Genomic DNA, 16,426 nt, shown 5'->3' on the forward strand with positions numbered 1-16,426 from the left:
AGTGGTGGCTTCTTGGCGACTTGGATACCAGGAATCTTTATCACTTAGTTTTCTTTTGTTGAAAAGGGTCTGAGGCAGTCTTTTAATTTCACAAAAGTTTTTTTGTTTTTCAAGGAAGTTTATATTCTATGTTTCCATATTTTTCAAAATCTTCTGTGGCACTTTAACTTAGGGTCCCAATCCAAGGCCAGAATAGATCTTTCATCTAGCCCAAGCTGCCCATCATCAAATCAAACATGTCTGGTATCATTTCTGGTGTAGCTGATATCAGGACTGCTTAACTGTTAAACTGGAGCTGATATCAGGACTGCGTGTTAAACTGGAATCTAAACTACCATTTTTTTGTGCCCTGTGAGACGCTGACCTTTGCAAATTTCATCAACACATCATCCATTTTCAAAGTCATTATCTCCTCCAGCTAAATCTTTAGAATGACTTTTTTTTCTCTGAGGGAGGCTCTTAATCCTGGCTGGATTCATCATTTAGCCAATCTGCTTTCATTTCACCTGGTGAGCCTTCTTCCCCTATGCCGTTTGGGCCATTCCCATTATTATTTTGGTCCTTAGAGCAGTGTAAGCATCCCTCAGTTTCTTGGGTTCCAGCAGATACCTTTACATATTGGCACGCTGTTAAAAGCAAGAGCTTACAGAGTTATCTGCCGTATTGTTTCTTAGCATAGCTGTAAGAAAAGCCTGACCAAAAAGTGAAGAATCAAGATAGTGGGTATAACTTGAGTGCCAGACTTCTCTCTTAGACAACCAGTAGTCACATGCTCTCTATCTTTGGTCCTACTGATGTTAATTTTAAACACCTCCCATTCCATAATGCTTGTAAGGTTTTTCTCCACAGCAAATATTCTGTGAAATCTATTATTTTATAGAGTCATGTGTCACTTAATGAGAGGAATACATTCTGAGAAATGCATCATTAGGTGATTTTGTCATTGTGCAAACATCATACAGTGGACTTACACAAACCTACTACACACCTCGCCTATACAGTCTATTGTTCCTAGGCTACAAACCTGTACAGCATGTTACTGTCCTGAATACTGTAGGCAGCTGGAACACAATGGTAGCTGTGTATCTAAACTATCTAAATGTAGAAAAGGTGCTATAAAAATATGGTATAAAAGAAAAAAATGGTATACCTGTATAGACCACTTACTATGAATGGAGGTTGCAGGGCTGTGGAAGCTGTTCTGGGCAAATCAGTGAGTAGTGAGTGAATATGAAGGCCTAGGACGTTACTGCACACTGCCATAGACTTTATAAACACTTAACTGTACTGAGTTCATTTTTAAAATAGTCTTCTTGATCTTCAATAATAAATTAACCTTAGCTTACTGTAACTTTTTACTTTATAAACTTTTTGACTCTTTTGTAATAATACTTGCCTTAAAACACAAACACATTGTACAGCTGTGAAAAATATTTTCTTTATATTTTTATTCTATAAACATTTTTCTATCAAAAAAATCTTTTTAACTTTTTTGTTAAAAACCAAGACAAACACGCACATTAGCCTAGGCCTACACAGGGTCAGGATCATCAATATCAATGTCTTCCACGTCCACATCTTGTCCCAACTGAAGGTCTTCATGGGCAATAACACACACAAAGGTGTCCTCTCCTGTGCCTTCTGGAATAGCTCCTGAAGGACCTGCCTGAGGCTGTTTTACAGTTTATTTTTTTTAATAAGTAGAAGGAATGCATGCTAAAATAATGATAAATAGTATAGTAATTACATAAAGCAATAATATTCATTATCGTTACCCAGTATTAGGTGTTACATGTAATTTTATATGCTAGACTTTTATACAACAGCAATAGAGTTGTTTACACCAGCACCATCACAAAAACATGAGTAATGTGTTTTGCTGTGGTGTTTACAATGGCTAAGATAGGAATTTTTCAGTCTCGTCGTAATCCTATGGGACCACCATCATACATGCTGTCTATCCTTGCCCAGAACATCCCTATGTGGCACACAACGGTATACATTTATCAGTACCTACCATCTAATCTGCAGATACCCTTGGCAAAGCAGACCATGCTGTGCAAAGATCTTGCGTATTTCCAATTGTACTACACAGGTTTGGAAAGCAGATCATTCTAACAGATATCCATGGTACATCACTTTATCACAGGCAAGATAGGGTCAAGTGACAAAAAGGATAAGATGTTACCAAAATCTTGGCACGCTCAGGACTTTTTAATATTAGTTTTCATACTAATACTAACAGTGAAGCAGCTACATGCAATTCCCAATTAGGTCTTCAAAACGATGATCTCTTCAAAACAGACTGTCACCATCAGTGAGAAACCGAACAAGAAGGGGAAAGCAAATGGCATTTTTTTCTCTACTTGGTGAAAAGTCATTATAGAGGATTTGAACCGTCCCAGTGCTCGCAATTCTACTTCAAGCATGTGCTCATTCTACATATCAACCCCTTTTTCACTGACAAATGTAATGTTGACGATTTTTTGGCTAATGGGACTAGATTTCGAATCCAATCAACACTTTTTCATATAAAGTTTTCAGAATAACAAAGCTTTCCCTCATTCATACAGATTGCTGTGCTAATCTATAATTAGGTTTTAGAATTCAAATTATAACACTGACTAAACATCACTAATGAAACATTTGTGACCTCCTTTTTTTCGAAGTTGAATTTTTGCTTTGAATTCATATTTTGTCAGTATGTGTTAATATAATGTCATGTGCTCTTTCAGTTATCAATTAAGTTCATTCAGGTTTTCAACGTTTTAAGTGCTTTTTTTTAAAAGCCAATAATTACCCTTAACCAACTGCAAATTGGAATTATTCAAAAGGTTTCTCCTTTTAACTCAACTTCTTGACAGAACTCATCCTTTAGACAGCAGATGTACTTGGTTATGTATAAGACCTCAGAAGGAAACTTCTATTCCTTCACAGAAAGCTGAACACAAAGACTGGAGCAGCTCCAATTTTATTAATCAACATTTTAAGGACAGCCTTTAATGTGGATTCAGGCTGGCAGGCAAACCTTTCAGAGAGCCTATCTGTGAATAAAATAGCATATCCCCTGAATCTCAGAGTTCGCAGAAGAAACTCATGATGTGAGGGGTCCTCATAGGTCTGCTCGGTATACAAACTTACAGAAAAACCTCCAAATTGTCTCATTTGTGTGTGTCCATTTTCAATATAACTTTATCAGCAGTTTGTTATGTTTCTTTCCAAGGGAAATAAAGTTCTCCCAGGAAGTTCTCCTCTGAAAGTCCAATTAGTATAATTAACTAAGCAAAATGACCAATATCCGTAGGTTTATATCAATCTGCAGTGAAAACTGTTGATTTCATAATCTTCTGGAATACTCTTCATCTGTGTATTACCTGACATGGTACCAAATCATCTGTAATATTTCTTTGCTAGTTCCTGTGCTAAACAGTGTTACAGTCACCAAGAGCCCATAAAGTGAGCCCTCCTGGAAATGGATGAGGCCTTGGGTCTCGGCTCTTCATTGCTTCCTGAGCTGCAGCAGATGCCTTTACAACCAAGCTCACCGAAGATGTCTGTCTCCCATATTACCCTGGCAGAGGGCCAGACCTGTTATACACGGGCGGGGCTTCAGCAAGGTACTGATGTTTTCTGCCCTTGCCTCTTCGACATATAAGTAATAAGACTTAAGTGAAGAGAATTCTTTAGGCACACAAATTCACATTTGATGTAATCTCATTATACTTCCTGATCTGTGATTGAAAACTTTCATTTCGTAACTAGTATGTCTGTCCCACCTTTAAAAAGTTTTTCATTATGAAAGTAAGTATTTGTTAGAATTAAGTCTATTTAATGAAAAAAACTTAGATATGAGTCTGCATGGCCTCAGGAAAATGATGTTTTAAAATAGAGATTTTAGGTTGTCTGCACTCTAGCTTTTTCGTCATTTTCTTAAGGCTTTTTTAACTGCATCAAAAATTCAGATACGAAACATACACTAAAAAATAATACATCATATCTTAATTTCCATTGAACTTGATTTAAATTCAGAGTTACACAGTATGAATATCACAATCAGATATGTTCAAAAAGGTCTGAACAATTGATTTTCTGAAACCATGAAGGACTACAAATGCTTTTAATAAATCAATGTAATTAAAATGTCCTTTAGAAATAAACTTATTTGGAAACAAGTAGTAATTCATTAGAAAGTTAGATGAAGAGGCTGGGCGCGGGGGCTCACGCCTGTAATCCCAGCACTTTGGGGGGCTGAGGCAGGTGGATCACGAGGTCAGGAGATCGAGACCATCCTGGCTAACACAGTGAAACCCTGTCTCTGCTTAAAAAAAATACAAAAAATTAGCTGGGCGTGGTGGCGGGCGCCTGTAGTCCCAGCTACTAGGGAGGCTGAGGCAGGAGAATGGTGTGAACCCAGGAGGCGGAGCTTGCAGTGAGCTGAGATTGCGCCACTGCATTCCAGCCTGGGCGACAGAGCGAAACTCCGTCTCAAAAAAAAAAAAGAAAGTTCGATGAAGAATCAAAAATCAATCTTAGATGATAATTCAAAAGCCAATTATAAATTTAAAAATATATCATGGTGAAATTCCATCTGTACTAATCTATGCAACTTTTCTATAAATCTAAAATTATTCCAAAATAATGTTTGTTTTAAAACCAAGATAAAATAATAGAGTAAAATAAAAACAAGCATGTTCTATTTAAGAATGCCAGATATAGATAATGACAACTATGGAAAGATGATGATGATGATGATGATATGATGAAGATAAACAATTATGCATGCCTTCTATGTTAATAGAAAAACATTTGTGAAAAATAAGGATAAATTAAAACTCAATTTATATTGGCATAAAGGGCAGAAAACTTCAGTGATGCTAAACAATTTGCATTTATGATCAGTTGACAGAGAAAAGGAAACCAAAAATAAATAAATAATAAACAATTTGCACTCAAGTCATAATAGTGCACATTGTCAATGAGAAGGCCAAGGAGGGACTGTGTGGCCAGCACAGAATGCTCACTGGGGAGAGCGTGCCTAAGGTAGAAGATGCCAGTTCAGTAATGGCTGCATCCGGGAAGTAGACCCAGAAAGCCCACAAGTCAAGTCCAGGTGCATCTTCAATGTTTGTACAGTAGTCCCCCTCATCCGAAGTGTTAAACTGCACGCTGCTCTGAGTAACATTTTGAAATCTTGCGCTGCTCCACTCCATCCCAGGCCAGACGTGAATCCTCCCTTTGTCCAGTATCTCCACAAGGTCTACACTACCTGCCTGTTAGTCACTCATTAGCCATCCTGGTGATCAGACTGAAAAAATCTAGTGTATATAGGGTTTGGTACTATCCACAGTTTCAGGCATCCACGGGGAGTTGGGGGGGTTCTTGGGACATATGCCCAGTGGATAAAGGAGAATGTGTAAGTGCACTAATAGTTGTAAAAGCCACCAGGATATCATGGCCCTAGAAGCCCCCTCAGTGCCTAGCAGCCTCCCCAGGCACCATCCAACACCAGAACCACAACCACAGCACTGGGGGGGCGGAGCCCTCTGGGATTTCTGATTCATCTCTATTAGTTTTTAAGATCCAAGGAACACCTTTTAGGTTTCCTTGGTCTTGTTCCCGTCAACGTCAAGTCTGATCTCATAGATACCCAAATGGCTTCCTTTTCCTGGTTACTAGTGCTGAAATTTGGAGAAAACATGGTCTGATGCACTAAAAACATGAAATGGTTCTTCAGATTCAGTAGCCTAAAATAACTATTAAGGTAATGAGGATCTGGCTCTCACACACATTCCACAGGCCAGAGGTTCTGAAGGCGTCCTCAGACCCAGGGTGTTGGAAACCAGGGCGGGGTCCCAGGAACTTGGTTTAACAGGCCCTCCAGGCGATTCTGGTGCACACTCCAGTTTGGGAGGTCCTGCCAGAGCTGTGCAGCACAGAACTTCAAACCTGTGACCTGAAACCCCAAGCCACACACACCTGTTGCCTCAAGCATAAGTGAACTTTAAAAAGAGAAGAGCTTCAGAGTCATGCACAAAGCTGATACTGTGTTGAAGCACAGCACAGTCTGATTTTGCTACTTGGACTTTCTTACCTGGAGGGATATGAAGCCTGTATAATAGTTTAATCTTCTCATTCATTTCTCCATTATACATAACATCTGCAAAAATTTTAAAAAGAGAGAGTGAGTTGATGCCAATGCTGAAAGTCCATTTGTCAGGACACAAACTCACTGTGGAGAGAAAACTGGGGAAGGTCAATACCTGCCACCCCCAACTCTCCTGCCCCAGACACACACCATGGTAGCAATGAAAGTGTTAAAGGCAGGGCTGGTGACTGTGTGAGCTCCAAGGAACTTTGTGAATGTTGTCTGGCCTCATACCTTCCAAAACATTTTAATTTTATGGACAAAAGTTAGGAACATGGCTCCCAACAAGCCACCACCACATCGTGGATGCCAAGGAAAGCAAGGTGAACAGCCTCCCATGTTGAGAGCGTGGGCCCCTCTCCCATCCCCCTTCAAAAAGTAGATCCCGAGAGGGGCCTGCAGAGTGATATTTCAAAATCATAAGTTCATGTCAGGCCAGTCACAAAAGTGTTACACCATGTGCATCTGCCTGCTCCAAAGATCCACTTTGTGTTCTGTTCACAGACCCACACCCCAAAGCACCTCACTGCCAAATCCCACAGAGGCATACCGAGGCAGCTCACAAATGCTTTGAACTCGATGAGCTGGTCCATGTTGTCATCCAAGAGCCTGAACGTCCTTTCGGCGAGGATCTCCGTGTGGGCCCCGCAGGTCCAGGGCGAGACTAGCTGAAACAGGTGTGCAAACTGCCGGGCGTCTATGCGGTACTGCTCGGCATAGGGCCGGCTGGGGTCGTGGCGTGAGGCCATGGGCCTGGGCTGCTCCCAGTAACAGCTCATCATGTGTTCTCTCTTCAAACAAGAGGGGGAAAGGGAGCTCTTAGCACTTATTGAACAAGCCACGTTGTTAACACAAACAAATAAAATAATAAATGACTCACAATGTCACCACTCTAACTGGATACGTAAAAGTGTTCCCTTGTTACTCTGACATCCTTACCCACATGAACATGTAATTTTCACGTTGGTTTCTTTTTTTATCAAGGTTTTTTTGTTTCTCATTGTGGTAAAATATACATAACGTAAAATGTACCAATTTAACTATTTTTAAATGTACAGTTCAGCTAACATAGTTTTCATTATAGAAGACACACAATTTTTATTCTGATATTTTCACTTAAAATCGTACTTTTTTGGCCGGGCGCGGTGGCTCACGCCTGTAATCCTAGCACTTTGGGAGACCGAGGTGGGTGGATCGCCTGCGCTCAGGATTTCGTGACCAGCCTGGGCAACACGGTGAAACCCCGTCTCTACTAAAAAATACAAAAAATTAGCTGGGTGTAGTGGTGTGCACCTATAATCCCAGCTACTCAGGAGGCTGAGACAGGAGAATCACTTGAACCCGGGAGACGGAGGTTGCAGTGAGCCGAGATCATGCCACTGCACTCCAGCCTGGGCAACAGAGCATTTTTTTGTTTGTTTGTTTTCCTTTTTTTGAGACAGAGTCTTGCTCAGTCACCCAGGCTGGAATGCAGTGACATGATCTCAGCTCACTACAACCTCCACCTCCAAGGTTCAAACGATTCTCGTGCCTCAGCCTCCCAAGTAGCTGGGATTACAGGTGCCTACCACCACACCCAGCTAATTTTTTTGTATTTTTAGTAGAGACGGGGTTTCACCATGTTAGCCAGGCTGGTCTCGAACTCTTGACCTCAGGTGATCCACTCGCCTTGGCCTCCCAAAGTGCTGGGATTATAGGCATGAGCCACTGCGACTGAACCAAAATCATATTATTTAAAAATCAAAAAGGACTAGCCAGATCTGTAGGATACAGAAGGAACTAATAACCCTAGCTATCTGCGGGGAGGGCCCCAGAGGTGGAAGTGAGACTTTTTATTGCATATTTTTAATACTTTCTGAATTCTGAACCACATGAATACATTAACAATTTTTTTTAAGTTTTTTTTTTTTTTTTTTTTTTTTTAAGGTGAGTTGAAGTCTTGGAAATAGACTGAAAACTAACAAAACCGGCCCCATCGCTGAGGACCAGGTGAGCCTCTTCGGAATGCATCATTTCCACCCATACTAAATGACTACATCATCTCTTTGGACATCCCAGTTCACAAAAGTCTGAAGTAGTTCCCAATAACTGCAGGTTTCTTGACCATTTCAATGTCCTCTGTCCACAGGATGGGACAAAAACAAGGGCAGATGCTGTAGTCTGCAAGCTCATATCCTCAAATAGAGACCAAAATGCCATTTATAATTTTACTGTCATATTCACTGCAGCCATGTTATTTAAATAGTCATTACAGAATCATGAAAATAACCACAACAACTTTTAAGTGTGAAATAAAGGTCTCATAAATTTCTGTTCCTTAAAACCCAGGCACACCATGAATTTCTATGTATATTCGTGTGGACTGTCACATCAACATCCCATAAAATGCAGAAGAAAATGGTTGTAATGCATACGCCAAGGACAAATATTAGTTCACATAGAATCTCACAGGAAAACAAACCACTATAAAAATAGGCAAAGAATATGAACAGGTGATTCAAAAGAGTAGACAACTAGCCAATAAACGTGAACTGGCACTCAACCTCATTAATGAGAAAACAAGTTTAAATTAAAATGAAATGCAATTTTCCACTGGACTAGCAAAATTTTAAAAGATACATGATATTAAATGCTGGGTGGGTGTGGAGTGTGGGGAAATGAGTCCTCTTAGACACCATCAGTGGGACTGTAATTTTTTTTTTTTTTTTTTTTTTTGAAACAGAGTCTCACTCTTGTTGCCCAGGCTGGAGTGCAATGGCACAATCTTGGCTCACTGAAACCTCTGCCTCCCAGGTTCAAGCAATTCTCCTGCCTCAGCCTCCCAAGTAGCTGGGACTACAGGTGCATGCCACCACGCCCGGCTAATTTTTGTATTTTTAGTAGAGACGGGATTTCACCATGTTGGCCAGGCTGGTCTCAAACTCCGGACCTCAAGTTATCCACCCGCACTGGCCTCCCACAGTGCTGGGATTACAGACGTAAGCCACCGTGCCCAGCCAGAACTGTAATTTGAAAAAATTAAAAAACTTTAGCAGTATTGACTAAAGTTGAATATATACGTCACCCATGACCCAACAGTTCCACCTCAAGGAACCCATTCTACAGAATCAGCAGCACTGGGATCCAGGAAATGCACAGGTGCTCAGTGTCAAGCAGCAACAACTGGAAGCAACACAAATGTCACTCAAGAGATGAATAATTGAATATATCAGAGTTCGGCCCTACAAGGAACCTGCAATCACTAAAAGAGTGTGAGAAAAGATCTATAGATTCTCATCTGGAACAAAGTTCATGATACATGGCCAACTGAAACAAACAAAAAAACTGCAGGTATTATACATACCATAATCTCACTTCTGTGGGGAAAGAAGAGTGTGTGTGTTTGTATTGTAGGCATGTGTGTATTTATAGATATAGATACAAGAGGGAAAGTTCCGGAAAGATATGCACATTGTTTACCGTAATTACCTGTACAGGGAGGGTATAGGGGCACGATAGGCCCTTTTTTTTTTTTTTTTAAATCTTTATTTATTTATTTTGAGACGGAGTTTCACTGTGTTGCCAGGGCTGGAGTGCAGTGGCTGTGATCTTGGCTCATTGCAACTTCCACCTCCCAAGTTCAAGCAATTCTCCCGCCTCAGCCTCCCGCCTAGCTGGGATTACAGGAGCGCGTCACCACGCCCAGCTAATTTTTGTATTTTTAGTAGAGACAGGTTTTCACCATGTTGGCCAAGCTGGTCTCGAACTACTGACCTCAAGTGATTCAGCCTCCCAAAGTGCTGGGATTACAGGCGTGAGCCACTGCGCCCGGCCACTTTCCTTTCTTGCTTAGAAGCTTTGTTTTTCTTTTCTCAATGGTAAGAGTGGGTATAATTTTATTTAGCTTTGTGTCTTTCAATTAAACTTTGAAAATAAGTCTTACGCAGAACATGAAAGGAAGCAAAATAACACCGAAGAGACCAAATGCTCTCTAGAGCACAATAACCCAGCAACACTGGGTGAATTTCACTGCTTAGCAGTAGGAACGTGTTTGTGGAATACACAAGGCACCGTTTCAGGCCCCGATGCTTCCAGGAGTAGCTTATGCACCAAGTCTGTATTTATACTGTTCACATCCTACTTGCAGAGATAAAGTAATGAAGCTGTTCTCAATTTGAGAAAAAAGGAGATATCACAGACCTGAATTTATGTGATTTAAAGAATGGCTTTAAACTAACAATAAAAATAAATTTCCTCAAGTACTAACCAACACTGTTGGTCCTTCATAGGAAGCATAAAAACAGGAAACCAGCATGGTTGGCTTTGAAGGCCTTCTTTAATCTTTCCTATGAAACATGAACGATGTGGCTGGTACTTAACGAAATTTTTTTTTATTGTGAATTTAAAGCCATCCTTTAAATTACATAAATTCCGACGTGCGATGGTTCCTACTCTCTCAACCTGAGAACAATTAGCCCTAAATAAATCAAAGTCTTTTTAAGGTAAAAAAACACAAGCCAAAACTCACATAATTTGTTTGCCTAACTTTTATGTTCCTAGTATTCCCTGTTTTCCTTCCTTGAAAGCCAAAATAAGGCTGGGGGGGCTGGGATACCAAGTAACCTTTGACTTCATATTTTGCCTTCACACAACAAAGGAAACAATAAAACTTGCAAACATGATGTGTATGGGAGAAAGCGGCCTGCTAATTCTCACCACACATCCTGCTCATTAGGAATGACGAGTGAGGAACCTACTAACTAACCCAACAACCCTGCACTCAGTGACTGCAGGGAAAGGCCTGCTCCATGGTTTCCAAAGCCCTAGACTGTGCTGACTGTCATTTCAATCGTGCTGGGAACCCAGGCTCAGGAGGGAAAGGGGCTCGGAGCCCCCACCAAGACGAGCTGGGGCAGCCGCACTCCCTTCCCTGCCAGGCTTGCTTTCTGCAACTGCGCTTCCTCCCATTCTCTGCCAGGGTAGCAAGAGTCCACCCCAATGTGCCTGCCTCTCTTCCTCATTTCCATTCACTGTTTTCAGAAAGACAACTCTAGTAATGTGCCTGAAGATGTTCTTTGCAAGATGATTCCAGGTAAATATCCAAATATTAAAAATCTCGTTAACTATATTAAGTATTAGCTATATGACAGATCATAGAGTTATTAAAAATGATTAAGACTATACAGCAACATGGAAGAATGTTAAGGAAAAATAGAATATGAATTTGCATGCATACCTGCCACACAAATAGGAAAATATGCATGCATGTACTGTGGGGTGGGATCAAAATTAATTAAAAAGTATGTCAGGTGATGATTTCAATAAGGGTTGCCGCAGGGCCCAGAGCCTGCACTCACTAGAGCAGTGGTGAGCAGAGTAGATCACAGCTCCGAAGCCCTCCCAGCAGAGTGCAGCAGCTCCAGTGCGAGGCCAGGCCTGCTGGGCTGCCCAAAGAGCACCCCAGCTCCCTCCTCCCACGTTCCAGGGCGGAGGGTGGAGAGAGAGGTTTCTGGGTAGAAGCAGGTAGGCAGGCTAAGACAGCTTCAAGGGGGGCAGCTCCGGCCTCTGCTCTGCAGAGCCCTGCAGGCAGCTGTATGCTGTCCCCTGGGCAGGCTGGGCACCGCGGCTCGGGCCAGCTCAGGGCCTGGAACCCCTCATCCTCCCAGAGCTGCGTACCTTGAATAAGTCGTAGAGCTCCTCTAGGTCTTCAGGAAGAATTGAGACTTCCGGGATAACTACTCGAAGCTTGAGGAAAGAATAAACAGCAATGGCGTGAAATCTAGGCCTGCACCCTCGGGGGTCAGAGCAGGAGGGGACTCTTCCTCCTGAAGGGGATGCAAGGGGCCCGTGCACCAGCTTCCCTCCCACAAAGTCTCTTTTCTGACATAAAGATCACTTCCAGGTATCTTTCCCAGGTGTTTCATCCTTAGCCTCTTTTCAGTTCACACATCAGTGCCTAAGGACAAACCTACCGAGCTCTAATGGAAGCCAGGAAGCTAGCGGAGAAACAGCATGAGCAGAAGGAGCCTTCTGAGCGCCAGCTAATGCCCCTGCGGGCCCCCTGTGCTAGGCATTATAGACCCCAACCTCATTTAACTGTGTGGCAGGCACTGTTATCCCCATTTTACATGGGGGAAACAGGCTCACAGTGTTGAGTACACTCACCACCTGGCTCCAAAGCTCACATCGTTTCTACACTACTTCACCTTTAAGTTGTTAATATAATCCAAAAATATATATACATTTTTCAAAACTGGCATTCTTATGACATGACCAAAAAGGATGCGCACTCCCAGGTTGGCTCCCCAATACCGTGATCACCGGGGGTGAGGCATCCGCTACCCACCACGTTCTGCTTTGTGGTGTCCTCGTGGCCTTGGAGGACCCTGATCCTGTGCTTGTAACGCAGGTGCTCGATCTGCTCCACAGACTGGTCTCCAAATTTCTGCAGGGAAACAAGGGACCACTTGCTCAGTCCCCTGCTCATCCAAAGTGTGGAAACAGGAAGTGGCCCAGGAACCTCCTTCCACGTCCATCCCCCAGTCACAATTCCCGGGGGGTTAGGGGCTGCAACGGGGAATGGGGCGGGGGTTCCCGTTACCTCATAGGAATCCCGGATCAGGTCTGAAATGTCAGTCACAGGGTAGGGCTCCTGGTCATCGGAGAAAAAGGCATGGTGGCTGCCAACTGGGGGCCCTGGGCTGTCCTCATTCTTAATGTGATCTAGAAACCTGAACACACCGCCCCGTCAACACCCAAGTCCATCCTCATTCGGGTACCACACAACATGGGCTGCCTTCACAGTGTCAGACATGCCAGGGCACTTCCAAACACCAACACCTGGGAGGAGGGCAAGGCTGCAGCTGCTCGGCTCATTTTAGAGATGCGAGAGGCAGTCATGAAGCCCGGCTTGTGGATCGGGCTCCACGGGTGGCTTTCCAGGCCTGAAACTCTCCAGTGAAGTAAGCCCAACATTCCGGGCATACATGCAAGGTTAAGCTTCCATCATGCTCTGAAAGAGAACCCCCTCTTTCAATGTCATCTGACTTGCCCTCAGCTCCTAGAAAGCCCAGCTCTGGCGCTCAACCTAGTGGGCCTTTTCCCTCACTGCTGCTCACTAGCCTTATGCAGAAAATGTCCGCAACCTCTAGCTGGCTGCCTGATGCCCATGATGCCTGGTGTCCCCCGAGCCCTGTTCAAGGCCCCTGTGAGTCCATCTAAATGCAAGACATTTAATCTTCTTAAAGAAAAGCATTTATGGCCCTGCTCTTCCTGGACTTTCTCACTGTGGAAAGCAGTGAGGGACAATGGCACCCTTCACCCCGTGCCTGCGACAGTGCCACACGGCGAACTGGCTTGGGAGGCCACACAATGTCAAGAGGCAGAGTCGAACAGAAAACTTCCACAGGGGCCAGGCAGTGGCTCACACCTGTAATCCCAGCACTCTGGGAGGCCGAGGCGGGTGGATCACTTGAGGCCAGGAGTTCGAGACCAATCTAGCCAACATGGTGAAACCCCGTCTCGACTAAAAATATAAAAATTAGCCAAGCATGGTGGTGGGTTCCTGTAGTCCCCGCTACTCGGGAGACTGAGGCAGGAGAATCATTTGAAGCTGGGAGGCGGAGGTTGTAGTGAGCAGATTGTGCCACTGCACTCCAGCCTGGGCGACAGAGTGAGACTCTGTCTCAATAAAAAAAAAAAAACTTCCCCACCGATGGCCCTGCTGGGCACGTGCTGCTGCCTCCTCCATCTCTGGCTGGCCACAGAGGCGCAGCGGGGCCCACCTGCTGAGGATCATCAAGGCCTGGCCATCGTCCTTGCTGCTGCACAGGTCCTCAGCATTGGCCTCAAGCACAGCCAGTCCCAGCTGGAAGATGGCTTTGATGCCATCGTAGAAGAAGCAATCTACCACATTCACCGCACTCTCTAGAGGCATGATGCTGAGGAACAGGGTCAGGAACCACGAGAGAGAGACGGACGCCAGGGCTGAGAGGTCGTTCATGTGCTCCGCCAGCTCTGGGAGGTGACCCTTGATGAGCTCCTCAAAGACAGACTGGTCCACTTGCGCCCCTGGAAAAGAAAGGCCACAGGGCTCTGGCTGGGGTGGGACTCACTCTCTAAGGTCAGTCTGAAATTAAAATCACTCTGAGGTAACCAGAACAAAGAGATGGAATTTGAGTCCAGAAAAGCGTCCATGCTTAGTTCATTGATTCTGACTTTTAGATCAAGGTAATTCAATGGGTAAAAGATAGCCTTTTAAAAAAAATACTGCTTGATCAGCTGGAAACTGGCATGGGGGAAATAAAAAAGGAACACTAGCCCCTAACCTCACACCATACAGAAAAATATATCTGAAATAGACCATAGACCTACATATAAAAGTTAATACTGTAAAATTTTTAGAAGACATTTAAGAGAAATACAACATTTCTTACAACATAAAAAGTACTAACCATAGAAAAAACTGTAAACTGGACTTCATCAAAATTAAAACTGCCGTTCTCTAAAAGACGCCATTAATAAAATGAAAATGCAAGCTTCAAACTTGGAGAAAATATTTGCAATCCATATGCCTGACAGAGGTCTTATATTCAAAAGAAAGAACTCTTGCAACTTAGTAAGAAGGTAACAACCAACCTTTTTTAAAGAGGCTAAAGATTTAAACACTCAGAAGAGCCAATAAACAAATGGTCAGTAAGCAAAGAGACATCATTAATCATCAGAGAAATGCAAATTAAAACCACCATAATTATACCACTTCTTACCCACTAGATGCCTAAAATTAAAAAGATGAACAATACCAAGTGTTAGCAAGGATGTGGAGCAAGCTGAATTCTCCTACAATGCTGATATGAGACAAATGAACACGTTACATCCACTCTGGAACACTGTGAGTTTCTTATTAAGTCATACATCTAACCTATGACCCCACAATTCTCCTAGGTAAATACCCAAGAAAAATGACAGTATATATTCACAAAAAGACTTATATGACTGCTCATTGCTACTTTATCATATTCCAAGACTGGAAACAACTCAAATGCACATCAGCAGGTGACTGGGCAAGCACACCAGTGAAATCCTACTCAGCAACAAAGAGGAGCAAGCTCTACAAATGCACCAACAACATTGCTGCTTCCTACAGATGCTCTGCTGTGTGATGGAAGCCAGACACAGAAGACCCCGTCCTCCATGATTACATTTATACAAGGTTCAAGAGTAGGCCAAATTAATCCATGGTGTTAGAACTCAGTACCAGGTGTTGCCTATGGCAGGAAGGGGGCAGAAGATAACTTGCTGGGGTGATGCGTGTGTTCCAATGGTCCCCTCCTGTCTTGGGGCAGTGTCCACACAGGCACAGGCACTCTCACAGAGGGTCTAGCTGGCACTGTTGCATATGAGCTGTCACATAGCAACAATCATCAACAGTGGCTTTGACAGCATGTCTCTCAATGAAGCCGAGGTTTTAATTACTCCTTGCTACTCTGTTCCTTACACTGCTTCCCACAACACAAAGTAAAAAGGGAAGCAAGCCAGCTAGCCACTCAGGCACACAGAGGAGCCGGTGTACACGGCCGAAGGCTCAGGGAAGGGCACACTTGGGCCAGAAGGCACAGAGCCATCACTGCCTTCCCAGCTGACCACACCACCCACCTGCCCCTTCTTATTCCTAGGGGCCACCCTTCAGTCCTTAGGACACAGTCTTCAAAGGCGCCTTCTTCCCGCCTTGCTCCTACATCCACTCAGTTGCTAAATTCTGTCTGAAGTTGGTTCTGTTCCCAGGGCTGCCACCCTAATTTTGGGCCAGCTCCATCTCTCATCTGAATTACTAAGAAGAGTCCTTAAGAGTATCACCAGACCAAAACCACTTTTGTATTGTTTACTAGGAGGTTGCTGGACTACAGAGACAGCATACATTTAAATCTCAACCACATGAAAGTCAGGTACCCAGTGCAGGAGTGTTGCAAGGCCACAGGTTACCCAGAGTCCAGACAGCAGCCAACGAGCTTTCTTAAGATGTCCTTATGGAAGTGGGGGACTTTTCCAAGTCTGCCCTTTAACTGACCACATGGGCCTTGAGCGTCTCTAATTCCGTCCCACCTACCTCCTCTCTCTAGGGGAACCGAGAGCCTCCTGTCTGAACGAGCTCCCTGAGCTACCGAGAGGCATCCCCCCAGGCCCCTACTCTCCCTTTCCAGGCCATGGCATCCATATAAAACCACCCTGGTTTTCACTTTCTGACTTGTTTCTTGGGCCTTGGATCTTTCTTCCCTTCTTGTAAGTTCAGCTATCCATCTAAAG

General features: G+C 43.5%; 1 protein-coding gene across 5 annotated transcripts in view; it reads right to left on the reverse strand.

Annotated features, from left to right (window-relative positions):
- The window catches only part of TBC1D8 (TBC1 domain family member 8), a 145,081-nt gene that overhangs the window by 6,918 nt on the left and 121,737 nt on the right, over positions 1-16,426 (reverse strand). For 3 of the 5 annotated variants that reach the window (XM_054474294.2, XM_054474291.2, XM_054474321.1), the window contains 6 exons: positions 13,909-14,194; positions 12,726-12,855; positions 12,471-12,569; positions 11,801-11,869; positions 6,696-6,936; positions 6,092-6,157 (listed from right to left, as the gene is read on the reverse strand). In XM_054474294.2, coding sequence (XP_054330269.1) covers positions 6,092-6,157; positions 6,696-6,936; positions 11,801-11,869; positions 12,471-12,569; positions 12,726-12,855; positions 13,909-14,194 — 891 coding nt within the window. Of the gene's footprint in view, positions 1-1,433; positions 3,589-6,091; positions 6,158-6,695; positions 6,937-11,800; positions 11,870-12,470; positions 12,570-12,725; positions 12,856-13,908; positions 14,195-16,426 lie in introns of those variants that run through there. The other 2 variants (XM_063649238.1, XM_054474313.2) reach the window with 1 other exon arrangement.

The sequence above is a fragment of the Pongo pygmaeus genome, chromosome 12 (assembly GCF_028885625.2).
Source record: "Pongo pygmaeus isolate AG05252 chromosome 12, NHGRI_mPonPyg2-v2.0_pri, whole genome shotgun sequence".
Taxonomy (NCBI): domain Eukaryota; kingdom Metazoa; phylum Chordata; class Mammalia; order Primates; family Hominidae; genus Pongo; species Pongo pygmaeus.